Source organism: Molothrus ater, chromosome Z, assembly GCF_012460135.2.
Source record: "Molothrus ater isolate BHLD 08-10-18 breed brown headed cowbird chromosome Z, BPBGC_Mater_1.1, whole genome shotgun sequence".
NCBI lineage: Eukaryota > Metazoa > Chordata > Aves > Passeriformes > Icteridae > Molothrus > Molothrus ater.
In genome coordinates, this window is record NC_050511.2 from 1655585 (window position 1) to 1680280 (window position 24696).

At 47.1% G+C, this 24696-nt stretch overlaps 1 protein-coding gene across 4 annotated transcripts in view; it reads right to left on the reverse strand.

Annotated features, from left to right (window-relative positions):
* CTIF (cap binding complex dependent translation initiation factor) overlaps window positions 1–24696 on the reverse strand; it is a 146960-nt gene that overhangs the window by 101073 nt on the left and 21191 nt on the right. For 2 of the 4 annotated variants that reach the window (XM_036403455.1, XM_036403456.2), the window contains exons 2-5: window positions 18556–18768; window positions 15390–15473; window positions 4628–4750; window positions 622–695 (exon numbers count right to left, since the gene is read on the reverse strand). In XM_036403455.1, coding sequence (XP_036259348.1) covers window positions 622–695; window positions 4628–4750; window positions 15390–15473; window positions 18556–18768 — 494 coding nt within the window. The remainder of the gene's footprint in view (window positions 1–621; window positions 696–4627; window positions 4751–15389; window positions 15474–18555; window positions 18769–24696) is intronic. The other 2 variants (XM_036403458.1, XM_036403457.1) reach the window with 1 other exon arrangement.

The following is a 24696-nucleotide window of genomic DNA, read 5'->3' on the forward strand; positions in this document are numbered from 1 at the left end:
TATGCTGAGCTCTTGGGGCTTTATCTAAGCCTCTAATTTTGATACAGAAGACACCCTGCAAGATATACTCGCTCTCTGTACCAAGAGGGTATTGCAACAGGTCCGTGAAATGATGTTCTCTCTGGTCCTGCACAACCTGTCTGCTCCAGTGACTCAAGATTATGCAGATTATGCATAAAACTGGACAGGAAGGATATTTCATTGCTTTCACTGAGACAGCAGCTGAAGAGTTCTTCCCAGCAGTTAAGAAGCCAACACATAATGGCACCTCCAACTAATGGGAGAGTAAAATGCCAGAGCAGCAGCTCAGAGCTGATTCAAGTCTTGCCTGTGCAGTTCTGGGATGACTATAAGTAATTATACTGGTACTGGTTTCAGGTGCTTGAACTGCAAACCCATACAGTGGCCTCTCCAAAACACACAGGATGCTTTAAATAGACTGTGCTTGGTGCCACAGGCTAAATGGAGATGGGGAGGAGGAGGAGCAGTGATGTCAGCCTTACCAGGGTATTCTCTGGTGCCTGGGTACCAGCAGGATGGACACACCAGCGAGGGCTAAGGCAAGGCATGGTCCATCCTAAAAGTCCACCTCTCTCTTAGAGTAATTTAAAACCAGCTTACCTGAAGGAGTCAAAGGTGTTGGCAGCCCAGATGTCTGTGCCCAGCATGTCAAGGTTGCTCTCCTTGTTGCCATTCTAGGAGAGATGGAAAGGTGGTTACTTATCAGGAGGCACATGGAGCTATCCTGGCCAGGGCACAGCCTCTCCCACCAGCCACGGCACTGTCTTGGCTCTGCACAAGGGATCCTGTGCTCCTGTCTGAATCCATGCAATGCAGAGACCCCTCACCTGCTGCAAAAGTGCACCGTGAAGGCAAGGAGTGACAGTGTCAGCCTCGGGGACACAGAGCTGTGCACAACATGGAGCAGAAAATGCACAAGCTCAGCTCTGACTCCAGCCCTGCCTTCCTGCCCCATATCCACAACCATGATCCACCAAGGTCCAAGGTCCAGGCTCAGATTCACAAAATCACAGGATCATTTAGGTTGGAAATGACCTCCAAGATTGAGCCCAACCTGTGCCCGATCCCCACATGTCACCCAGCCCAGAGCACTGAGTGCCATATCCAGGTGTTCCTTGAACACTTCCAGGGATGGGGACTCCACCAATGCCCTGGGCAGCCTGTTCCAAGGCTTAACAGTCCTTTCCATAACAAAATTCCTCCTCATGCCCAACCTGAGCCTCCCCATGCCTAGACTGAGGCTGCTCCCTCTCCTCCTGTCCCTGTTCCCTGGAGCACAGCCCGACCCCCCCGGCTGTCCCCTCCTGTCAGGAGCTGTGCAGAGCAGTGAGGGCCCCCCTGAGCCTCCTTTGCTCCAGGCTCAGCCCCTTCCCAGCTCCCTCAGCCTCTCCTGGGGCTCCAGCCCCTTCCCAGCTCTGTTCCCTGCCCTGGACACGCTCCAGCCCCTCAGGGTCTCTCTTGTCCTGAGGGCCCAGAGCTGTCCCCAGCACTGGAGGTGCCTCAGCAGGGCCGGCACAGGGACAGGCCCTGCCCTGGGGATGTGTCACAGCCTGGCTGGGACAGCCCAGGGGCCATTGCCCACCTGGGCACCCTGGGCTCACATCCAGCTGCTGGCACCAGCACCCCCAGGGCCTTTCCCCATGGGCATTATAAGAAATCTCCAGCCAGCTGTGAAACACCTTGAATTTTCCCGTGCAGGCAGCTGCTTTTGTCAAAATGGACAACCCAAAGCACGAGCATTTAAAGCAAAGACCTCATATATGTTATTCAAAGCCCCTTCACAGTCATCAACCCTCACATGCCCTCCCTGCACAAAGAAGGCTGCCCTCTCCACCCTTTACAGGTGAAGTAAAGCAGGTTGGATTTTGCCATTCAAGAAATCAGACTTGACTCAGTCTGGATGGATTGAATGCATTGCACACACATAAGGAGCCCATATTAACCAATTTTCCCCTCAACATTTCTTATTCAGATTACTCATAATCTTGCACATATTCAGATTATTTAAGCAACTCAGTCCAAATACATACTCTGGCAAAATACATGGTAGAGAAGGTGGATTCCCCGTCATAAACCTTCTGTCATTTTAAAGTATTATTAATATTAACCAAGACATTATAAACTCATTAAAAAATGTGACCATTTCTTAATGAAGTCCCAGAGCTCAATCTGCTCACAAATTGAGCAACACTTTCCCAACCAATGTCAGGGACACATGTCCTTAGTGAACAGATGGTTACATTCTGCAGTCATTTCCAGCACAACCAACTTAAACACCCGAAACTCCAAACACAGACACACTGCTCCCTTTTTAGTCTCCTCCGAGGGGTTTAAGGATTATGATTTTAACCCCTGGGGATCTGCAAGTTGACATGTCTCTGCTAAGAAACAAATTACCAGAAATACATAACTCCCGTGATAAGTTACAGAAGATGAGCTTTTTATTTTAGGCAAATGTAAGCACGATTTTCTCCCACCAAGGAGAGGAATTAGTTTCTTAAATCCTTACAAGCATCCAAATGCAGTGTAAAGGAAGCACACATGTGCAGGTTATCATGGCTGACACACAGAGAAGAGACAAATCCATTTCAGGTGGTGAGGAGGTCAGGCAGGCCCAAGGCAGCAGCTGGACATTCTCACCCAGACCTGGTCCTCCTAGAAGATGTCCCATAACCTCTTGGAGACACTCCAAGCATCAGCCAGACTCCACAAAATGGTGCCAGGGCCCAGTGATAACACACCTTGTCATTAGGTCCTGAGTCACTGTGGCCATTTCAAGACACCTTTCTGGTCTTCTATGACCTGTCTTTAGAACCAGTCTCTGTCAGCTCACAGGACAGGGAGCAGCCTTGCAGCCCTGGGCTGCAGGGAGCTTACTAAAATGCTCACAGCACAATGCCAAGACTTAATAATAAGACTTCAAAAAGCCAATTCTCAAATCCAGGTATAAAAAAAGATTAAAAATGGCATGTATTTAAGAAAAGCAGTGACTTGCTGTCAGTCCCCCCAGGACTGCAATTATAACCATCAGCAATTTTAACATGAAGCTCCCAGTGACCCAGCCCTCAGCTTTAGATAATCTTTTTCACTGAGAAGGAGTTAGTACAGCTGAAAATTAATTAATTCACTCAGAATGATAATTGAGAGAGACGCTTTCACGAGTAACACCAGTACTCTGAGAGATGAGACATCCAGTAAAGCAGATCCTGCACACAATCTGGTTTAATTGCACATCCACAACCTCTGTCCTCCTGCCCCTGTGAGCACAAATGACCTCCATCCACTGCTGCCCAGCCCCTGGAGCTGCCCACACAAACAGGGACGGGCCCACGTGGACTCTGGCTGTTTTACCATGCATGCAGCTTCAGCAAATTCCCCACAAAGTCAGCATTTGCATGCACACAGCAGCTTTACAAAGCCCAGCTCAGCGTCCCACCTCTCGCTGCTCCTCATTTCCATTCTCCAGAAAACAAATTGGAAATCATGCCCTTTGCTGCACAACTGCAACCAGGTTAAATCATCACTGCACACAGAACAACACCAAGTGGCCACCTGGGTCGCTGCTATAAATTCAGGGATTATCCTGTGCCATGCATTACTTAAGCATTTTTCAGTTCTGAGCTTGAGGAGCTTCCCCCACTTTTCCTCCTTCTCAGCTGCCTACAACCCCTGGCTGCACTTTGGTAGAAAATAAAAAAAGATGAGATAGATACTGAACTACCTGAAAATTCAGGGTTTCCTTGTTGAAAACCGCAAGTTTTCATATGAAAAATACAGACAAAAATATAGAAATTTTCAGGAAGACAGTATTATCCCTGCTCAAAGAGGCAAGGATATGTTGAGTCTCATTCCCACCAGAAAGGACCATCACTGGTTCTGTGGGTCCTCTCCCACCACAGCATGACTCAGAAGAAAAGCTATTTCCTCAAGATCTTCAGGGGGATGAAATGGATGAATGGACCAGGACTTTACCACTGGCTCCCAACCTCAGAGTCTCAGAGTCTGCCATCCATTTCTGGCACAGCTTGTTCTCCTGTGTGCATAAAGGAGAGCAACTCCAAGAGAAGACAGGACATAGGCTGACTGAAACTAACAGGAATGGTCCCTCGTCTCAGTTCAAGGATGGACCTAAAACCATACAAAAAGTTAATTCTTAGAGTCTTTTGCAGAGTAGGAAGGTAACTTCCTATATAGCCCTGCACATAGCTCACAGAGAAAGCAGCTGGACTTAAGGTCACCATTTAACACCATCTATGTGTTGCCCACTCATCTTTCAACTTCTATCGAAGACCTGCCAGCAAATAATTACAGACATCTCTTGATTTCTCAAAACTGAAATACTCCAAGACTTCAAATACAGAAAAAATCCCTGATTTCCTTTGCACTTAACCAGCTGACTAGGGACTTCTTTCGCAAAGCTAAGGCAATCAGCACACCTCAGTGGGTCACACACCATGAGTGAATTAAACAGGTCTTTGCAGTGTCCTTCCCAGCTGACATGCACCCACACCTCGTGTGACACACACCACAAACAGGTCGTGAGGGGGATGCCTCCAAGAAGCAGCAAGCACGGGACACAGCTTCAGCACCTCACCACCAGGTATACCTTGGCTGATTGCCTGAACTGGCTGCTTCTCCTGTGGCTGCCAGACCTGGATCCAGAGCCCTGCCTGGAGCTCGACCCCGGCCGGGATCCTGTGCTCCCACTGCTGCTGTGATCCCACTCTTCCTGAAAACAACAAACAGGTTGCTTTAGTCAAGGGCCACTCCATCCCACACACTCCAAAACCACCAACCTAATGGAACAGGACAGCTCCAGCTCCCAGGCCACTGTGCCTGCACCTACAAAACCATGCCTGTGACCAGCATCCTGATTGTGCGGCTTCCTCTGACTCCTTTGACATGTTCTATTTACAGACTGCAAAGGGAGGACACTGTGGGAGGCTCTGATGAGGATAAGATTTGGCTTTAGTGCTCTAGTGTATGCATGGGGAAAAATAACACTTACCTTCTCTATCTTCATGAGTATTAACTGTGGGTATTCATCAACCCCACATCCTCTAAAGCTGCTGAAGGGCATTTGGACAATATCCTTAATAACATGCTTTAACTTTTGGTCAGCCCTGAACTGAGCATGCAGTTGGACTGGATAATGGTTGGTACCTCCCAGCTGAAATATCCCATTCCATTCCATTCCATTCCATTCCATTCCATTCCATTCCATTCCATTCCATTCCATTCCATTCCCCTCCCAGGCCCAAATAAACTTCTCAGTCAGTTTTCCCACTGCTCAGCCCACTGTTGGAGTCCAGTTATTCACATGGTGGAGGACTCTTGTAGTTCACCAGGAGACTCATTACACAAATAACTATTTTTGTCTCTTAAGGAGCTGTGCCTGATGTTCTCCTTTATTCTCTCACTTGTTGTGCTGTCAAGCAAACTGCAGGTTTCTTGTTCAGCTCTCAAGGCATAATGACTCATCTGAAAACCAGAATAACTCACCTGACCAGCTCTACCCAAACACCCCACAAGGTCTCTAGGGAGAAAGGTGGATATTGTCATGGCAATTGCTCCAAAAGCTTTGCTCAGAGACTTGGGAAAGACTTCTGAAGTGACCTAAAATTATTAAAACCCCATGATACCACCAAGTGCAGAATATTCAACTCTTCCAATACTCTGAAAATCTGGGAAATACAAAGGGAAGCCTGTGTTTCAGGGCTGGTGTGAGAGGTGACAGCTTCAAGAGGGTTTCTCATGTCTCAGATGTTCTCATGGGGCTACATGAGGTCCTGCAGACACTGCCATGGGCTAAGGCAAGGGCAGGACCACCTCAGCCTTCAAAGCCAAAAGGATTCACCACTTAAACTGCTTTTGAACACAACAGCCAAGTCCAGGCCACTAACTTCAGGGCACAGACCAGGTCCCAGCTCCACCACTGCCACCTGACTTGGATGAGGCAGGAAGACAATTGCACAGCAGAACCTGAACTACCTAGGGTGATGCTACCTGGTGGTCCAGCATGGACCTGGATGGACATGAAACATGGACGTGTTCACCCAACACAAGGAATTGGAAGCAAAACACTCCAGTGCTGGTTTCTGCATCGCTCCAGCTGGACATTCTGCACCCTACATCCTAGTAAGTTTCAAAGCAAGTTTAAATACATTGTGGTGCTGACTTAAAAAGAGGCAATTATCTGGTTTTCAAGTGTAGATAAATGAAATTGGAATGTGGTTATTTCCACTGACAGTTACAGCACCTTCTTCTTCCCTTCTTACCACACCCTGACCCAAATCTCCCAATAGCTGAGAAATACCAAATGGCACAAAAGGAGTTGTTCAATTGGCATGAAGGGATAAAAAACGTGGTGGATGTCAGGCAGGTCGCTTCAGGAAGGCCTGGAGAACAGCCAACCTTGTAGGCATCCTGAGAAGTGAGAAATACCTACTTTGATATGGGAAATACGTGCACCAGCTGAAAAGGTGGCTGGGAGAAATACACCCTCATGGTTGATGTTTGAAGGATTAATTGTATCCTACACAGTGAACATCTTGTTCACACACACACACACAAGATTTCTGTGCCAAATGCTGCAGGTCAGCACATGCACACTGAAAGACACACTGAAAATAAAAACTGTTGATTTATATTCGGTAGACCCATCTTTGAAGACTGGTTTTCTACAGACAATCCAAGATGTTGCAAATTCCAGAAATGCAGCTGTTGTGAGAAACGAGAATATTGGTATCACCATGCATCAATGTCCACCAAGAAAAGCCACTGGATACAGCACAAAGTTACCAGTTAGATCACAATCACAGGTGAGTTTAATAAACCAGCTTGTCTCCTGGCCCTAACTCATGGCCTGGGGCTTTCGCCCTGTTTACCTTCCTCACATTTATCAAGCACTGATATTAATATTGAAAACCAAATTGTTTTTTTAAATAAAATTGCTACACTAAAAACAGTTGAAACATCTGCTGAAGATGCAAATGGTTCAAATTGAGAACTGCCTGAATACACTCATGTTCAAACTCACCAGCACAGCCAAGCTCAGTGTTTCCCTCAAATTTCTGACTAATTTCCACAGATAAACAACTTTTTACTGGTACCTTACTGAAGGGGATTGAAATCTTCAGAATGAAAATATGACCCCCAGAAACAATCCCACACACTTCTGATGGCTTTGTGTCCTGCAGTAAAGCTCTTTCATGCTAAAATGGACCCTCTCTGCAGACTTACTGTGGGAACTGGGCTGCTCGCACCAACCTCATGGGTGATGCTCAAAGAGTGGGTGAGAGCATGCAGGTGATGACTGTTCTTTAAAAAAACACCCAAGCAGCAAAACCCCTTCACCAGCATCACTGCAAAGCCCAAAAAACCTATTCCCAGACTCCAGAGGCAGCTGGAGTCCAGCAGAAAGCCACGGCTTGGCACTGGTGACACGTGGCACTGCTTTTCCTCCATCCTGTGTATGTTCCACACACAGCTCCTGCTAAACGCACCCACCATGCTGCAGGAACAGAATTGGCTGCCAAAGTAGATAAACACTGAAGAAACAGCTGTAATGGCACAAAGCTCTCCACTCCTTGCCTCCCGCTGACCCAATTCCCCATTACTCTGCCGTGCCCTTAAAAACCAAGGATCCCCCAGCCTCTCTCAGCTCCCCAAACAGTCCTTGAGCTCTGGCTCACAGATCTTATTTGAGCTCCTCCACCTACCATTTCTGGTCTACACTCACCAGCAGGAGATGGGACCTCTGAGCCACACTTTGGGACTGGGAGGGAAAACACTATCCCTTCAGAGACTGATTCCCAGAAGCTGCTCAAAACCATGCCAATCCTTCTGGCCAAGCTCTGCACCTTCTCAGGAACTGTCAGGCTCATGCACATTGCCAGCAGCCCTCCTTTGGAAACTAGCTGTCAAATCTAACATTTGCATTTTAATTAGCAATAATCATATGTTTCACTTACACTGCAATTTTCACCTTTGCAGTGAGCTCTTTGAGGCATGAACTAATTAATCCTGCTGCCTTTGCCAGCCCAAGAGTTAATATTTTCTGCTGCTTCAGTGCAAGTTTGAAAATCCTATTTGCAGAAAAAGAAGATAAGTTTCCCCAGTGCAGAAGCTATAAATGGAAACACAGTGATCACCTACGTGGCTGCTCTCAGTGAAGATAAGTATGGGTGAAGTGGGTTGTGCTGGTAGAGATGCAGATCAACCCTGGCAGCAGCACAAGTTATAAGTGTCCTGAAGATATCAGTGGATTCTGGATGGGATTCATGTTCAATCGTATGTAAAAATTTCAATATTCAATGTACAGCATTCTTGGGTAGGCCAGAGGTAAAATAACAGGAATACTCCTGGCAGAGTTCTCAGGACCCCAAAAACCTCTGAGATATCCCCCAGCATACCAAAGGTCTCACATCTGCACCAGGAGATCCCTAGATCAAGTTGTGGGGTGTCCTTCAAATGGTTCCTCAACTTTGATCTTGCTCCTGGTCAGATCAGAAAACAGCTACTGTGTAAAAGGCCCTTTTTGAGGTTTTTCTGCAGTGGAGGTTTTCACACACCCAATTTGTGCTGCTGCCAAATCTTCCTGTTATGCAGAATTTTTGCACTGCACTCCAAGTACCTCCCTAGACCTACTCCAGAAAAACCACTCCAATTTTAATAAGGAAAACCAAAGGCCTAATTATTTTAATAACTCAAAATACACCTTAAAAAAAAACAAAAACCAACAAAAACCCAACCATAAGATTACTTTAAATATCTTAGTAGGGTAAACTCTCTAGCTTCTTTCTCCTCAAAGTATTACATAAGAACATTAGAAACTGTTATAAAAATGTGATGCAGAACCCCCAACCCTTTGGTTCTGTTCCTTCCCTTCCCAGGTCTATGTCCACCTTCCCCAGCCCTCTCCAATCTGCAGAAGGGACACCATACATCACTTTGAGATCTTTTGCCACCAGGGAAAGTAAGGTTTTATCTATACTTGTGTCATAACACAGGACCAAAGGACCTGATGGACTTGGAATTAGGACGTTAAGCTTACATGATCTTTCTGGACTACCTGGGAAAGGACCAAGCCTGTGTGGTTGTGTTTTTTGGACAACACTGGAAGAGCCATGCTAGCCAAGGATGTGCTAGATAGCTCACTTACACACAAGGATGAAGAGGAGGAAGACTGAGGGCTCTCAGAATGGCCCTGAGAACTCCAGACGTGCTGTGGAAACCCATCAGCAAGGCCCCGTCCCAGCCTCAGAGGAAATGGCTCATGTCATCCCTTCCCTGCCTAGAGCTCCAGCACCGACTGACCTATTCATCCAAACCTGGAAAGATGGAGACCTCAAAGGTTAATCAAATCTCCCAAAAATAGGAGTGTGGGAAGCTCTACGATGGGCAGACAGGCATCACCCGGTCTTCTCTACCCAAACAGAAAATGAGGGTGACAAGATGTCCTCTCATGTGACCCACTGGCGACACCAGGCCCAGAAGACACTTCCTCCCACCCTCAGTAAGCAGCAGCAATTCTCCAGAGCAGGCAGTGAGGCAATGAAAAATCTCCCTCCCAGACCACCTGACACCCAAGCAGGTGTCTGCTTCACATGAGGCACTGCTGCGTCATGAGGCCGAGCCCAAACACAAGTCCCAGAGATAGTTACACCTTTACATTAGCTGAAGGACTTGATTTCTTTCTCAGCAGTCATCTCCAACCATAACTGAGCAGGGCTGCATCCACTAAGGGAGGAAGCATCACCCAGCAATTACAGGCAGAAAAGTGACTGGTTTTCTCAGAGCTGCTCTTTGCCCATGGGCAGGTCACACCACCTAAAGTCCTACTTTCTTCCTCCATCAGGCAGGCATGCATCAACATGTACTCACTGGCAAAGCCAGTCTTCTGCTTTCTCCTCTTGCTTTCTCCTTCTTGCCTTCTCTGCTTTCTCCTTCTCTTTTGGAAACACAAAATCAGTGTCTGCAGCATCAGCCAGCATCCACCTGCCCCAACACATCCTCAGCATGGTGGACAACCTCAGCTGAGTTCATTGTACAAACTGGTCCTGGCCTACAACATGAGCGGGCCAACGAGATGGAGAACCCCAAATGTATTCCCCAAACATGGAACTGTTGGAGCAAGTCCAGAGGAGGCCATGAGGTTGATAAAAGTACTGGAGCACCTCATCTGTAAAGATGGGCTGAGAAAGTTGGGGCTGTTCAGCCTGGAGAAGAGAAGGTTGCGTGCAGACCCCACAGAACTTTCCAGTATCTGAAAGGAGCCTAAAGGGAAGCTGGAGAGGGACTCTGCATCAACAACTATAGTGACAGGACAGGGAGAAATGGGTACAAATTGATAGAGGGGAAATTTAAACTGGATATTAGGAAGAATGTTTTTACTGTGAGGGTGGTGAGATACTGGCCAAGGTTGCCCAGGGAGGCTGTGGATGCCCCAACCCTGGCAGTGCTCATAGCACACAAGGCCCTGAGCAACCTGTTCCAGTGGAAGGTGTCCCTACCCATGGCAGGTGGGTGATTTTTAACATCCACTCCACCCCCTTAACATTCTATAATTTCTAAAAGTTTTTCCAGAGTCATCCCTCTTGTTTTCTTTCACATCTGGACCCAAGGATAGGCAACTCAAATGAGACACAGACTATTCACCAGCACAGGGAAAATGAATTACAAACTTAGTCAGGAGACCCTGCCAATATACTGTCTCTCCAGCCCTATCTGGTCAGCCAAGAATTTGGGGCATTACATGCTGCCTGCTGATGTCACTGGACTTAAGCCAGCAGGACAATTTCACTGCTAAATTCAGTTAATCTGGACCCAGTGACATGTCCCCTGTCCCCTGTCCAAGACCATGACTCCCTTCCCACCTGCTTCTGCAGCATCCACCAGGCAGGATCTCCTGGTGGCTGATCCCAGGAAGTTAAGCAGCACTGATGCCTGCAAAAGAAAATTTTCTGGAACTGTGAAAGAAAAAAATCTGCATAGATTGATTTTTCCACTCTCCATTAAAACTGAGCTCCTCTGTGCAGTGCAATCTGCTGTTACCCAAGAGACAGCCTTCACACATTGCCCCACACCTCCTATTGCCTTTGCTTTGGCAACATGGCAGCTTTTCCAGCCATGACTGCAGGACATGGACATGGAATAACAAGACCTTAAAGCTCATCTCATTCCATCCCCTGCCATGGGCAGGAACAGCTTTCACTAGATGAGGCTGTTCCAAGCCCTGTCCAGCCTGGGATGGGGCAAGCCACAGCTGCTCTGGGCACCCTGTGCAAGGGCCTCCCCACACTCACAGCCAAGAATTCCTTCCCAATATCCCATCTAACCCAGTCCTTCCCAGTGGGAAGCCATTCCCCCTTGTCCCTCCAGGCCCTTGTCAGAACTCTTATGCTGGCACAGTTAGGGATGCTCTTTACTCCAGGCAGTCTGGTCTCCAGCCAAGGCCCAAGAGCGCAAACCCATCACCTCACCCTGCCACCATGTGCTGCTGTTCCTGCTGGTTCAACAGGAGGGCAAAGCCATCTCCTTCACCACCAGCTCCTCAGGGAGGACAGGACAAGGGTGCTACAAGCAAGGTGTGGGATCATCAGGTGTGTGTGTGATCTACACACCCTGCCTGCTCCTTCACTGCTCAGTAGATCAACAACACAACCATCAACTGCAGAAGCCTCTGAGGGCCCAAACCCTGTACCAAGCTCCTGCTGCACCTGGTGGGGCATGGACACAAGCAGTGGGATGAAAGCAAGTCCTGTTTCCTGCCAACAACACAGGTTTTTCCTTGGTGCTGATGGGTGACAGCCAGCCACCATGGGGGAAGGGAGGGACTTGGCCAGGAAGGAGGATTTTCAGCTCCCCATCTCCCACCGCCTGGAGAAATGGCACAAACCCGCAGAGTTGTTCTGGTTTTTGTTAATGCCTTTTACATAAGGGGAGCCTGGGATGCAGTTCCTGCCAGGCCTTTCAAGTACCAAGAGCTTTGCTGGATCCCTCAATATGCACCATTCCAGATTTTTTTACTTAATGAATTGCTCTCAGAAATATATCAAAGAGCTTCCTACTTGCCACAGCCTCACAAGGGGAATGCAAATAAAGTATTATATAAAAACTTCCCACTGGCTCTTTTTGGGGAAGAAAAAAAAAATCCAAACATAAAAGAGTTTAAAATTATTCCATTATCTAAACCTTCCTCTTTACAGAGGCAGTAAGGTGCTCAAAGAATATTTTGAGTACCTGGTCTTTGCCCCAGAGGCTCACACGTGGTGAGACCTGGCAAACTTTCAGCGGTTTAGTGGAACATGGCCACACCATGCAGCAAACAGAGAGATCCCAGCAGGAAACAAGAATTACAGATGAGCTGAATGTAATTGTGAGACCAGGATTTTCTCAGCACATGAGTTCACAAAATGTATCTCAGGAGATTCCTCCATGAGCAGACCATCTTCTCACAGCCACCCACCCACAGAACTGGAAAGACCAGGAGGTTTCAGGGGGAATTTTATCTCTTGTTAAGCCACTGCTTTGTATGGGATGCCGTTCTGCCAGCCTATGGGAACTGACTCCAAGTCTCACACAGCTGCTAATACAGGTCTCACCAAGTAGTGCAAGAGCAGGACAAGTCTGGGTGCTCTTTTCCAGAGACACCCAACAACATCAGAAACCAGCAATTTAGGAATATCCTGGACTGTTTTTACCTTCATTTTAATGAAAGTGAAAACACTTAAAAATGAAGGGTAAAAACACTTTATTTTTACCCTTACATTGTATATTATTTAGAAATGTCTAACTCCCTCACTTGTATAACAACCAGTAGATGCTTATATACACACATACTATACAAAAATGCATAACACAGACACACACAAAAAAAAAATCTTTTATTTTTATTTACCTTGCTGGATCATATAACCCAGAATTTCAAAGGCATCAAGTACTCAGGGATACATAGAGGGATTTTTCAGGCATGGAAAAGTCATCTTCTCTCTAGGTTTCTCCATAACCTTTAGGAAGCCAATTAATTCTGAAAAAGCAAGACTGGACTACTCTGTCTTCACAGAAAATGAACCACATGCTGAATATATTTCCTGGACTAACCCAGATTTCCATATAAATGCCCTTTCTGATGGTCACGTGAAGCATACCATGGTCACTGATACATAACCCACATTTTCACATTAGCTGAAGCCAGCAGAAATCTCACATCCAAGTATTTTTTAAGTATGACTGGCAATGCAGAGATCTCAGCTGGAAACACAATAGGAAAATTAGGAATTCCATTTCCTGCCCAAACCCCTCAAATACATAAAAAAACTGCACAAAAAAACCCCCATCACAACAACAACAAAAAAATCAAACAAACAAACAAAAAAAAAACCAAAACAAAACCAAAAATCTGAAACCAAACAAACTCCAAACAAAACAAAAAAACCAGGCCATAAATGCAACCCCTCCCTCCACTGGGAAATAATTAGCTGGCTTCTTCCTTAGGAGGTTTGAAAAGTGATTGCCAATTTTAATTCAGGACAAGCATCATAGTAATGACTTTTTTTTTTTTAATATTGAAAGATTTTTTTGTGAGAATAGCCAGGAACGGTAAGAAACCGCACTTGGTGCTCACCAGCAGCGTTTAACTCATATATCAGTGACAGTGAGAGAAATGCTTGCCTGGACAGAGGAACAATAGCTTGCAGCTCCTCTTTGGTGCCAAGGAAAATTTGTTACTCACAGTTAAAGGAAGCCAAACATGGAGAGAGATAATTACTAGCTCTGCTGCAGGCTGGGAGAGAGCCCAAACACAGGGTAAGCAGCTTGGGCATCAGTGAATGGTGTTTGTGTGTAGGAAAGGAGCTCCCTGTAGGAGGAGATCAAACACATTTAATTCCCAGGGAAAAAAACCAGCAAGAAAACAAAAAAAAACCCCAAAAAACATATGTAAGCTGAAACAAAAGAGTGCATGGCACCAGGCAGATGGAGGTTGTCAGGGAAGTCACACCCATGCATGACTCCTGCATCCTCCTGTGGTCACCACCAGCCACTGGCACATCAGCAGAGCCCTTGGGAGAAGGGCCAGGGACCCTCTTCCCTAAGGAAAGCCCCATATCCACCCAAGGAAGCCTGATGGAAATGGCCAGCCTCCCAGCTGAACATCCAACAGCTGTCGGCAGCACTGGGAGGGAGCCTGATGAGGTTTTGCTGCTGAATATTTTGAAGCAGATCACAGCTGTAATAAATTCCATCTGGCACCTTCTGGCACCTTCAGGAGCTCATCCAAAGCAGTGCCTCTGTTCAGCACACGCCCTCCTACAAAACAACACCCTGCCTTTGCTGGGTGCAGGTGTTGGCAGAGGTGCTACCAGCATCCCAGGGCCATGGCAGGGATGGGATGCCTAAGTCCCCATCCCTCAGCCATGAACTTCCAGCACGGCTCCATGGGAGGAAGCTGTGCCCAAAACGAGAGCTGCAACCTGCCCTGCTCAGACTGGTATAGCCTCTTTTACACCCTGCAAAGGGCTCCCAAACTCCCCCTCATGGATCCATGCACAAGACTGCATCTGGAGGATATCAAGCAGAGCAAGAGAATAAAAGCTACCAACTTGAAGCCACTTCTCTGGGTGGGACATCCATCAGCCACAGCAACTGGAAATGCTGTTTCCCCTTCCTTCAGATGCCTAAATTTCACATCTGCTCAAGCAAGTGCTGTTCTCACAGAGCTGATGGTCTCATGGTGACACAGCAGCTTGTCAATCAGATGAGAATGATCAAACACAAGCCCCCACCCATTCTCTTCCATGGGGGTACTCACAGGAGGAGTGGCAACCACCTCTAGCAGTGCCTGGCAAACACTCCTCACTCATGTTCACACCATGTCCAAGCACCAAAACTGACTCACACCTGGCTCCTGTCACTGCACAACCAACACAGGCTCTCAGCACGTGCAACTTTGCTTCTTCTGCCAGCTCACCCTCTCAGCTGCGTAATGCTCTTCCCTGCAACACCATGCTTGTGCTGCAGCACGCAACACAGAAGCCCAGCTACACACAAAGATCCCTTATTCCAGCCACATCTCATCCATCCAAGTCAGCTCTGATGCTCCTAACAGCTTCCTCACACGAGTGACAATAAGAAAGTCTTCTGGAATAAATGCGACACTCCTTATTTTTTCCCCTTTAAGCTCCTGGATGAAAGCATCCATCTGCACATCAGGATGTTTGGGCAGGAATGAGCTTTCAGATGCCAAGCAGAGGGACACCATCTCCCCTTCCATGGGAGAGGGAGACAGCTGGCAGCACCTCCCAGGTGAGGCAGTGCAAGAAACAAAGGCAAAGCTCTGGGGAGGAGGAACTGAGCACAAACCATACCTGGTTATGTTCGTGAGACGACGAGCCCTTCCCTCGGGATGGGGAACAGCTGCCATCAAGCTGCTCACTACAATCCGCCGTCCACTGCAAAAGGGATAAAAAAAGGGATTGTGTAAAATAATAGCTGGGCTGGCCAAAACTGCTGCGTCAGTCCACAGTGCACAGAAAACACCGTCCGGCCGCGGGCATTGCTGCACACGTGTGGCACCCCCTCCTTTTTGAGGATGATCCCAAAGGCTTTGGCTTGGAAATGCTCCACCCGCTGACAGTGGGTACAGGGAAGAAGCAGGAACAACTGTAGGAAAGCATTTGATATAGTGCTTTGCAATAAAATCCAGCCCCAATACCTCCTTGCTGACTCTGACACTGCTTGGAACCCCAGGTGTGTGATACACACTTATCACTCATTGCCATGGAGAGTTTGAAAATTTCTGCTTTTCCTAAACCCTTGTTCCCAACTCTATTTGCTTCAAGGACAGATAAATGCCCTGGGCAGCCAATAGCCTGTGTTTTCATTCTAAACAAAACAGAAAATGAGTATGGAAACTATAGGTTTGGCCATTGCCACATGTAGCCATAAAAAATTAGCAGACTCTTAGGCCAGCTTGCCCCAAGGTTGGACAGAAAGGTGTCTCCACAAAAATAATTGAATTTGGTGTCATTTGTTGCCTTGGTTTTTTTTCCCCCTAAAGAAATATAGGGCTGTATCATACTGGTGAAAAAAAACCAAACAAAAAACCCCCAAATTTTCACTAGACAAACATCAAAGATGCTGCTTAATTCTAAAGTCATTTTTGTCACTCCTTCAACAAAGTGGAGACTGACCAGCCCCACTTCCGAGGTCTTCCATGCTGGAAGCACTTGGCTGCTCCAGAGACACTCAAGGCTTGGTACCATCACCAAGGACAATGTGCCAAGAAAATGAAAAGTCATTTCCATACAAACAACCACCTCAGAGCTCCCTGACAGGTATGGATGAGGCCACAGAATAAGAGTCTTCACTACAACTGCTCATGATCCCTGCCCTCATCAGAGAGCCCATCCTACCTCACAGATGGGGGGATTTCAGTCTCCCCTCATTAAAGAGCTGCCCATCACTCTCCTGCCACTTCTGCTGAGCCCCCTGAGCAGGCTCATGATGCCATCACTCTTGAGAGTCTTTTATTTACCAGGATAGGGATATCAGATGTATCCCTATCTGCTTTAACAATTTTGAGTTCGACCACATGCCTGGAAAGGTCTCTCAAGGAACAAGTTCACTCATTATCTCCACAGCAAAATAAAATCACCTTTTCCTCTATGATTTTCCTCTTTTTTCCTGGTGGGAGCAAGGTTGGGGACATCCCCATCATAGAATACCCACATTTTGGGATTCTCTGAAATGGCAATGGATTCAGCTTCCCGGGGAGCTGAGTGAGGAGGATGTGCCTTTCTTTCCTTCCCCCAGCAAGGAGAGCAGTTGCTCAGGAATGTGGTACCATCCAAGCAACTCTCACACACATGGCTGAATGGATTTATCCACTCTCAGGCAGGGAAAACATCACAGCCATAAGGAAACAAACTGCAGAGAGATTAAGTAACTTGCCCAGCATTAAAGATTTAGTTTCTGGCAGAGCCTTGCAGTTAAAAACAATTTCCTTGGTCTCAGCTGAGTGCCTTTCCTTTAAATCCATCTTTCTCCCTCTAGCTCTCATTAATGAGGGAACGTGCCACCTTCCATCAGGCTGCCTTCCACCAGGGTTACTCCAGTCAGCTGCAGGATATGTGCCTGTTTATTCCTTGCTTTGCTAAGAACTGATCAGAAAGAGAAAATCAGAAATAAAAAATCCTGATTATTTTTTATAGGTGGAAAAATGAAAAAAAACCTTTGTGAGACAGTAGATAATTCCTTCTTAGTGCATCCATTAAGACATGGCTTGATAAATGCAAGTGACCTAAAGTAAAAGCCCATCTTCATTTTTTGTCCAATACACAGCCCTAGAAATACAAAATGTTGCATTTTGATGGAGTTCCACAATAAATCCTAATTAAACTTCTGCATCAATGGTCTGGGGTACAACCTCATTTAGCTGCTTCATTTGAGTTGCCTCTATAACTGGTTTAATTAAAAGGTTTAATGTTCAGATCTTTCATTATTACGAATTTTTCCTTTAAAATAAAACCCAGCCATCTTGAAAGAGAACACTCTCAGAACTGACATTAAAAATCCAGCAGCTCCTTTCTTCCAGGGCAAGCCAAGAAGGAAAGCTAAAATGCCATTTCCACAACTGGAAGATGGATTTGGTTGTTGCAATCAAGGATCTTATTGCAAAAAATGTACACGGTATGCCGTGAGAATTAGAAATTTTTGTCCTTAAGATGCAGAGGGAGCCTGGGCTTATTGGCAGACCAGTGGGCAGGCTGGAAGAGGTTACAAAACTTGGTCTATTATTTTATTTCTGATTCAATACTACTTTTGAGCTTGACACATTAATAAGCAGAACTTGTCTGTTTGACCTGAAGCCCCTCCAAAGCGTCACTTCAAACACAGACACCTTCCAGCCTTGGGTTAATAAAATCACTAGTTTTTTAAATATATTTTGTCCCATTTCTAAGGGCTTTGATCCTCAAATTGTAAAAGACCTCTTCACCAAAATCTATTGTTAAAATGGTTCCTTTGTTTGGTAATTTCTTTACATTGAGATGATATAAAACAGGTCTAGAACTCTGGGTCAGATCCTCAGCTCCAGCAAACCTGCAGAGTTCAGACAGATCAGATCCAACACTGCTGATACCAGGTAAAGATGGAATCCTTCATATGTAGAATCATGGAATGGTTTGGCTTGGAAGGGCCCTTAAACCCCACCTCATTTCACTCCTGCCATGGGCAGAGACACTTTCCACTGTCTCAAGTTGCTCCAAGCCCTATCCAACCTGGCCTACAACACTTTCAAGGATGCACCTTGAGACCATAAAAAGACCATACCCAGCATCAGGAGATCGCTACCAGCAGCTTGGAAACCTCAAATACATCCCCAAACAAGCGAGCTGCCTCGAACCCAGCGTTTTACCACATCCTGCTCCACATCCAAACCCTGAAAAAGCTACTCCAGCTGAGAACACACTCTGGGAGCCCCCAGCCCCTCTCCCACCCCACAGTGAGTGGGAGGAGATCCCTTTCACCCACCTGTGAGACGTGGGACTGTGTCTTCTCGCTCTCGCCGTCGCCCTCGGTCTTGTCGGTGAGCAGCCCCTGGACCTGGTACTCCAGGACGTAGCTGTCGATGAAGCGCTCCAGCTCCTCGATCTCCTGGGAGCGGCTGCTCCCCGCCTCCGAGGAGGCTGATGCCACTGAGGAGCTCTCCATCCCTTCAGGGGGCACACCAGGAACGCAGGGAGCCTGAGGAAACGGGACAAAAAAGACAGCGAGGAATTATTTCCCAGTAATTATAAAAAACCCCAGCAGACAAAGCCTATCGGTTGCCACGCGCAGGATGTTCTTTGCTGTATATCTGCATTTCCAATACAATTTCTCATAATCCTAGGTGGTTGCTTTTAGGGCTTCCAGGCATGCAAAAAATGTTCCATTTCTGTAATATTCCTGCATTTAAGGACAACAGACATATTTCCTGGCCTCCTGCTTAAAACCAAAATTACTGAAAATCTCCAGACATATGCACGAGAGGAAAAAAATGTGACACTAAAATGCTTGATTTAATAAATCCAAAGCATTAGTTGTTCTGGATATGGGTGAGAAGCTGGGTGTAATGGACATGTCTGAGGAAGAGGATGATAACTGAAAAGCTTCTCTAGGGCAGTGGCAGTAAATAATGCTGAGCTAATGATGCAAGTGTAAATGGTCCAGTGAGGAGGTGAGACAGAGATCGCAACAGAATTCACTTTTAAAACCTCTCACTGCAGAAAATTGCCTCTATAGGAGATGTAGGGGATTTATAATTCTCTTCTCCTTCCTACTTCTCCAGGGCTCAATGACTAACACAGTAAAGAAAGGAAACCACCAGCTCCTGGGCTGGGCATAGCACTGGGCTCTGCTCCCTCTGACAGGGACAGCACCCAGGGACAGCTGGAGCTGTTCCAGGAGGTTTAGGTTGGATATCAGGAAAAGGCTCTTCCCCAGAGGGTGCTGGCACTGCCCAGGCTCCCCAGGGAATGGGCACGGCCCCGAGGCTGCCAGAGCTCTAGGAGCCTTTGGGCAGCACTGCCAGGGATGCTCAGGGTGGGATTGTTGGGGGTCTGTGCAGGGCAGGAGCTGGACTGGGTGATCCTGGGGGGTCCCTTCCAGCTCAGGATATTTTATAATGCTACATTTGGAAAAAACTGGGCTGTGGCCCAGTGTCTTGTGTTAAATCTCATATTCCTCCCTTCCTGCAGGTGGGAGGGAGAAGACATGGGAGCTGCCAGCACACTGCAGGACACAACAGCTTCATCCCTCACCCTCTCCTTCACCAGGAATGGGTAGTTACAGTCTGCTTTGAGACAAGTATAAAATCACTAAGCAAATCCGGAGTGAGTCACATGCCATCCAGAAGGGAAGGGGAGGGAAAAAAAATCTGCTCCCAGCTCATGTAGTTTCCAGCTCCTGAACTATTTTCTCCTCTGTCACTTCTGAACAATTGTGGCATCATTTGGAAACTGCCGAGAATGAGCAGTTCTGGCCTAAGGATTTCATCTGTTCAAGGAATTATTCCCAAATGTGCCCAGACTGTCAAAAAGGCTCATTATGTAGACCAATATCACACATTAGCTCCTGAACAAAAATCATATGCCATATTAAAAAGGACAAAGAAAAAAGAAGAAAGTGAAGAAAGAAAAAGAGAAGGAGCCCCAGAGAGCGTGGAGCCCTGGAGGAGGGCATGCTTCTCCCCTTTTCACTAATTAGTGCCAATTACAAAAAGGAAAGCACCAATTATCAAACAGGAAGTGCTAAGGAAAGAGTTGGGAGAATAGGAGGCTCCCATGAGTCCTGGAGGGATGTGATGGCATGGAGAGATGGCACAAGGCAGGGCACAAATGATACAGGTGGCATCACTCAGGATGGAGTGAGCAGGGTCAGAGGTTATCTTCCATCTCATTGGGCCACACATTACCCAAGCCCAAAGGATTTTTTTGTCTACTTCAGACAACACAAACCACATATCTGAGATATTTGTGGATCTCTAGTGGGAAACTCTAAAACAAATTCATCTTGTGGTAGCTTCACCTCTCTCTAAAGGAAACCATCACTCAACAGGAAGAAAACTCCTGCTCTTCCTGGCGATCTGTGCCTGGAGCTAGTTTCTCACCTCACCTCACCCTCAAAACACATACAAAAAATGTTTTCAAATAAAAACCCACACTTGAGCATCAAAGCATTTACTATCTTCCCACACTGAGCAAACAAATGTTGGTGAGAGCTCTTGATGAAGCAGTGATCCCTTGGCTCTGTGCTGGCTCAGCACCTACCACAAAGGATTCTCAGACACCAGGTACTTTGCTTAATCACAACAAAGAGAGATCAATCTCAAATTTGCTTTTTTTTTATCACTTCCCCCTTCCCTCTACTCTACTTTGCCAAAGCACAAAGTTTGTAAGTTTTGGGGGTCTGAAAATAACCTTCCAAATCTTTCCTATCTCTGAAAGTGTTCAAGGCCAGGTTGGATGAGACTTGGAGCAACCTGGTGTAGTGGAGTATGTCCCTGCCCATGGCAAGGGGGAACAACTAGAGGACCTTGAAGATTTATTCCAACTTAAATCCTTGTAAAACTGTATGATTTTACAAAGCCCATGTTGTGCTCGTTACTGTGACCATAAAAGAAGGAATCATCAGCAGAAAAAGTCAATAGATGTGCAAACTGCTTATTATAACTTAGTAATTATCAGCATTACTGTAATGTATAATTATTATTAATAGCTGTTATTAAGGGTGATCTAAATGGGGTTCTTGCTCTAGCAAGATTATACAGTTTTTTTAGCAATTATACAGTTTTACCCTTCATCAGCAAATAATAAGAACAAGCATTTTTTATTACACTTGTAGGCTCATTCCCTTTCTCCCAAAGGTGCTTCAGGCTTGTTGAACTCGTGGAAACAAGTGGTGAGTTTGATAGGTGAAGAACAGTAATGGAGAACAAACCCACTTTGGGTTGGGAGAAAACAGGAGAGTGGAACTTGCAACCAAAATTATTTAAGACGCGGTGAGTCCATGATGAGAAGACCACAGACATCCAGGACAGTGATGCATTTCCATCAGGTCACTGGAGGATGGGTGAGAGGCCCCCACATGCACGTCCTCCCCCAGGGAGGAGGCTCCAGCCATTCCCCCCCACGCCAAAAGCTCTGCAAAATCTGGACTGCAGCAGTCTGGCAGTGCCAAGACAGAACAGCAGGGCAACTTCCCACAGATTGTCCCCTGGGATGAGACCCACTTGTGTCCCAGCCACGCCAAGGGACTCCAGCCCCCAAAACAAGCTGCTGGGTAAAAACATTCTGGCACACCAAAACTGCAACCATAAAGAGATCCTCCTAAAACAATTCTTACAGAATCACTGAATCATAGAATTGTTTAGATTGGAAAGCCCTCCAAGACCATCAAGTCCATTCCCCTGGCAACACCAAGGCCACCACTGCCCCATATCCCCAAGCGCCACATCCACTTGGCTTTTAAATCCCTCCAGGGATGGGGGCTCCACCACTGCTCTGGGAAACTCTGCTGGAAGCTCTGGACAAGCCTTTCCATGGAGGGACTTTCCCCAATATCCAACTGAACCTCCCCTGGCCCAGCCTGAGGCCGTTCCCTCTGCTCCTGTCCCTGTTCCCTGGAGCACAGCCCGACCCCCCCGGCTGTGCCCTCCTGTCAGGAGCTGTGCAGAGCCACAAGGGCCCCCTGAGCCTCCTTTGCTCCAGGCTCAGCCCCTTCCCAGCTCCCTCAGCCTCTCCTGGGGCTCCAGCCCCTTCCCAGCTCCGTTCCCTGCCCTGGACACGCTCCAGCCCCTCAGGGTCTCTCTTGTCCTGAGGGCCCAGAGCTGTCCCCAGCACTGGAGGTGCCTCAGCACCAGTATTCCCAGGGCCCTTCCCAGATTCCCAGCCCCTCTGCACCAGCCTAGAGCTGTAGGGATCTGGGGTGACCCAAGAGCAAGCCAGTTCTCACTCCAATTCATCCAGACAACCCACATCCTGACCTGCTACAAGGACACCAACAGCACACCTTGCTCCTATGCAAAGTCCAATGTGACTGAGCATCAGCAAAGGAAAGAAAATAAAGAGATTGCTTTTCCCAGTGTTTTGCTCCCACTGGATGGATGCTAAGAGCTTAAAGTGCTCTTGCACACTTGGTGAGTTTCTTTGAAAGTTGCGGCTTCCAAAGGGCAAGAGAAACAGGAATACCACATTGTCACACGCAACCCAAATGGTAACAGTTGTAAGCAGATTTTCTTGACAACTGCAGCCAGGAGCCAATACCCAACGCCAACACCTAGGTAAGGTCATTGGGAAAAATCTCTAAAATACAGAGTTCAGGCAGAACTACTTCATGCATCGGGCTTCCTCTCACCTGAACTGAAATTCAATTATTGAGAGGTGTAACCACCTCCAAAGCCCAATAAAGGACAAGTGCCCAGCCCATCTTTCCCACAACATGTCCTCAGCTGTTTAGGCTTGACTGACTGACTGATGGCATTTAATTGAAAACTCATGTGTCTTCCTTACTTATCCTTCAGTTAAACACTAAGAAAAACCCAGACTATTCCTCCATGACTCCAAAGTGAAGTCATGAGGAATGCAGAGCATCCTTTATGCAGAGAATATTTATTTCTCAGAAATGCCATCATGGGCCAGCTGCTGCAGAGACAGGCTGTGACAGGCTACAGAGATATCCTGACATCCCTGAAAGCCTTTGTCTTGCCGCATGGGATTTATCATCCCAGAGTTTTCTAGGAACAAGAGATGCTTCCTATAAAAGGCAGCTGCAGTGCAAATTCTTCACGTACCAACGCAGCCACCTGCTTCCAGAATGTTCTTTGATAGGACATCCAGCATCCCTCTCGTGTTAGCTCTCCCTTGAGTATTTATAACAGACTGTGATCCAGCAGGTCCCTTTTGCTCTGAGACACCTGGGACACAAACTGAGGAACAGCTCAGCAGCCCAGATTTGTCTGTGCCTGAATGGGATGATGATAAAACCAAACCAAACTGATGCCCAGGGAGACAGAGGGAAAGGCCCCAGCCCAGGCCCAGACATCACACCCTCTCTCATGAGCAACCAATGACAACTTTCACATCCCTTGCGCAGGCTCCGAAACCCACCCCACTGTTCTCCCATCTCTGTCCCCTACAGCCATGTTGGACATCACCTTGTGCAGGTGGAGGTGGATATCCAGCCTGAGGTGACACCCTCTTCTGCTCAGTGCCTCTCTGGGGCTGGGCAGGGAGGAACAGCTCACGCTCAAACCCTCCATCATCACCTCCCTCACACTTCCTGCTCACTGAGACTCCAAGCCAGGCATCCCAAAGCAGCTGCCGAAGCACACACAGAAGGAGGAAGTCCCTGCAGCCCTAGACAAGGGAGATGCTTTGACCACACAGACCAGGGAAGAGCAGATAGTACAGGACAGCCCTTCTACTTCTTATCTGCTTCTTATCAGCACCTTTGGGTCAGGTGAAACCCTCTGTGTGTCTCGACTCTGCAAACAACCACCCACCAGCTCACGCTCCAAGAGCAGCACAGCCATGAGGATCTTTGACTGTCTGTGTTTGGGGCTGGAACTCCTCGCCACCAGCAAGGCTTGATTTCCAGCATCTCCTTTTAATGAGCCTCTTCTGCAGCAATATTTTGCCTCTCCTCATCCAGCCCTTTTCCAACAACAAGTAATTAGCAATGCGTCTTTCTCAAGCGGTGAGAGCATCTCAGAGAACGAGACGAGCAGTTTATCTTTATTGCTGGCAGGCAGCTCTCATACCCAGCCACCCGCAGGAACAGTTACTATGGAAAATAAAAGCAACAGAGATGAACCATGACTCTCCGTACCCAGGTACTGCTGCATTTCCACAAAGCATGATGTGTCTGTCTTGGATTTGCTGCTCCAAAACCACTAGCTTTTCAGACATCAAAACATCAAGCACAGAAATGTAAATTATTATACCCTGGATCTGACCCTTTTCTAATTAAAATGTAAACACCTTTGAAAACCACATGAGTGTTTACTGCTGGAGCCAGCCTTGGGCTTTTCAGATACTGATGCATCCACAGCTGGCTGAGCATTTAATGTATTTCATCGTCCCTCCAGTCTCAGGTCTGTTTTCTGGTACCTGGTGATGCAGAAAAGCCCCAGTG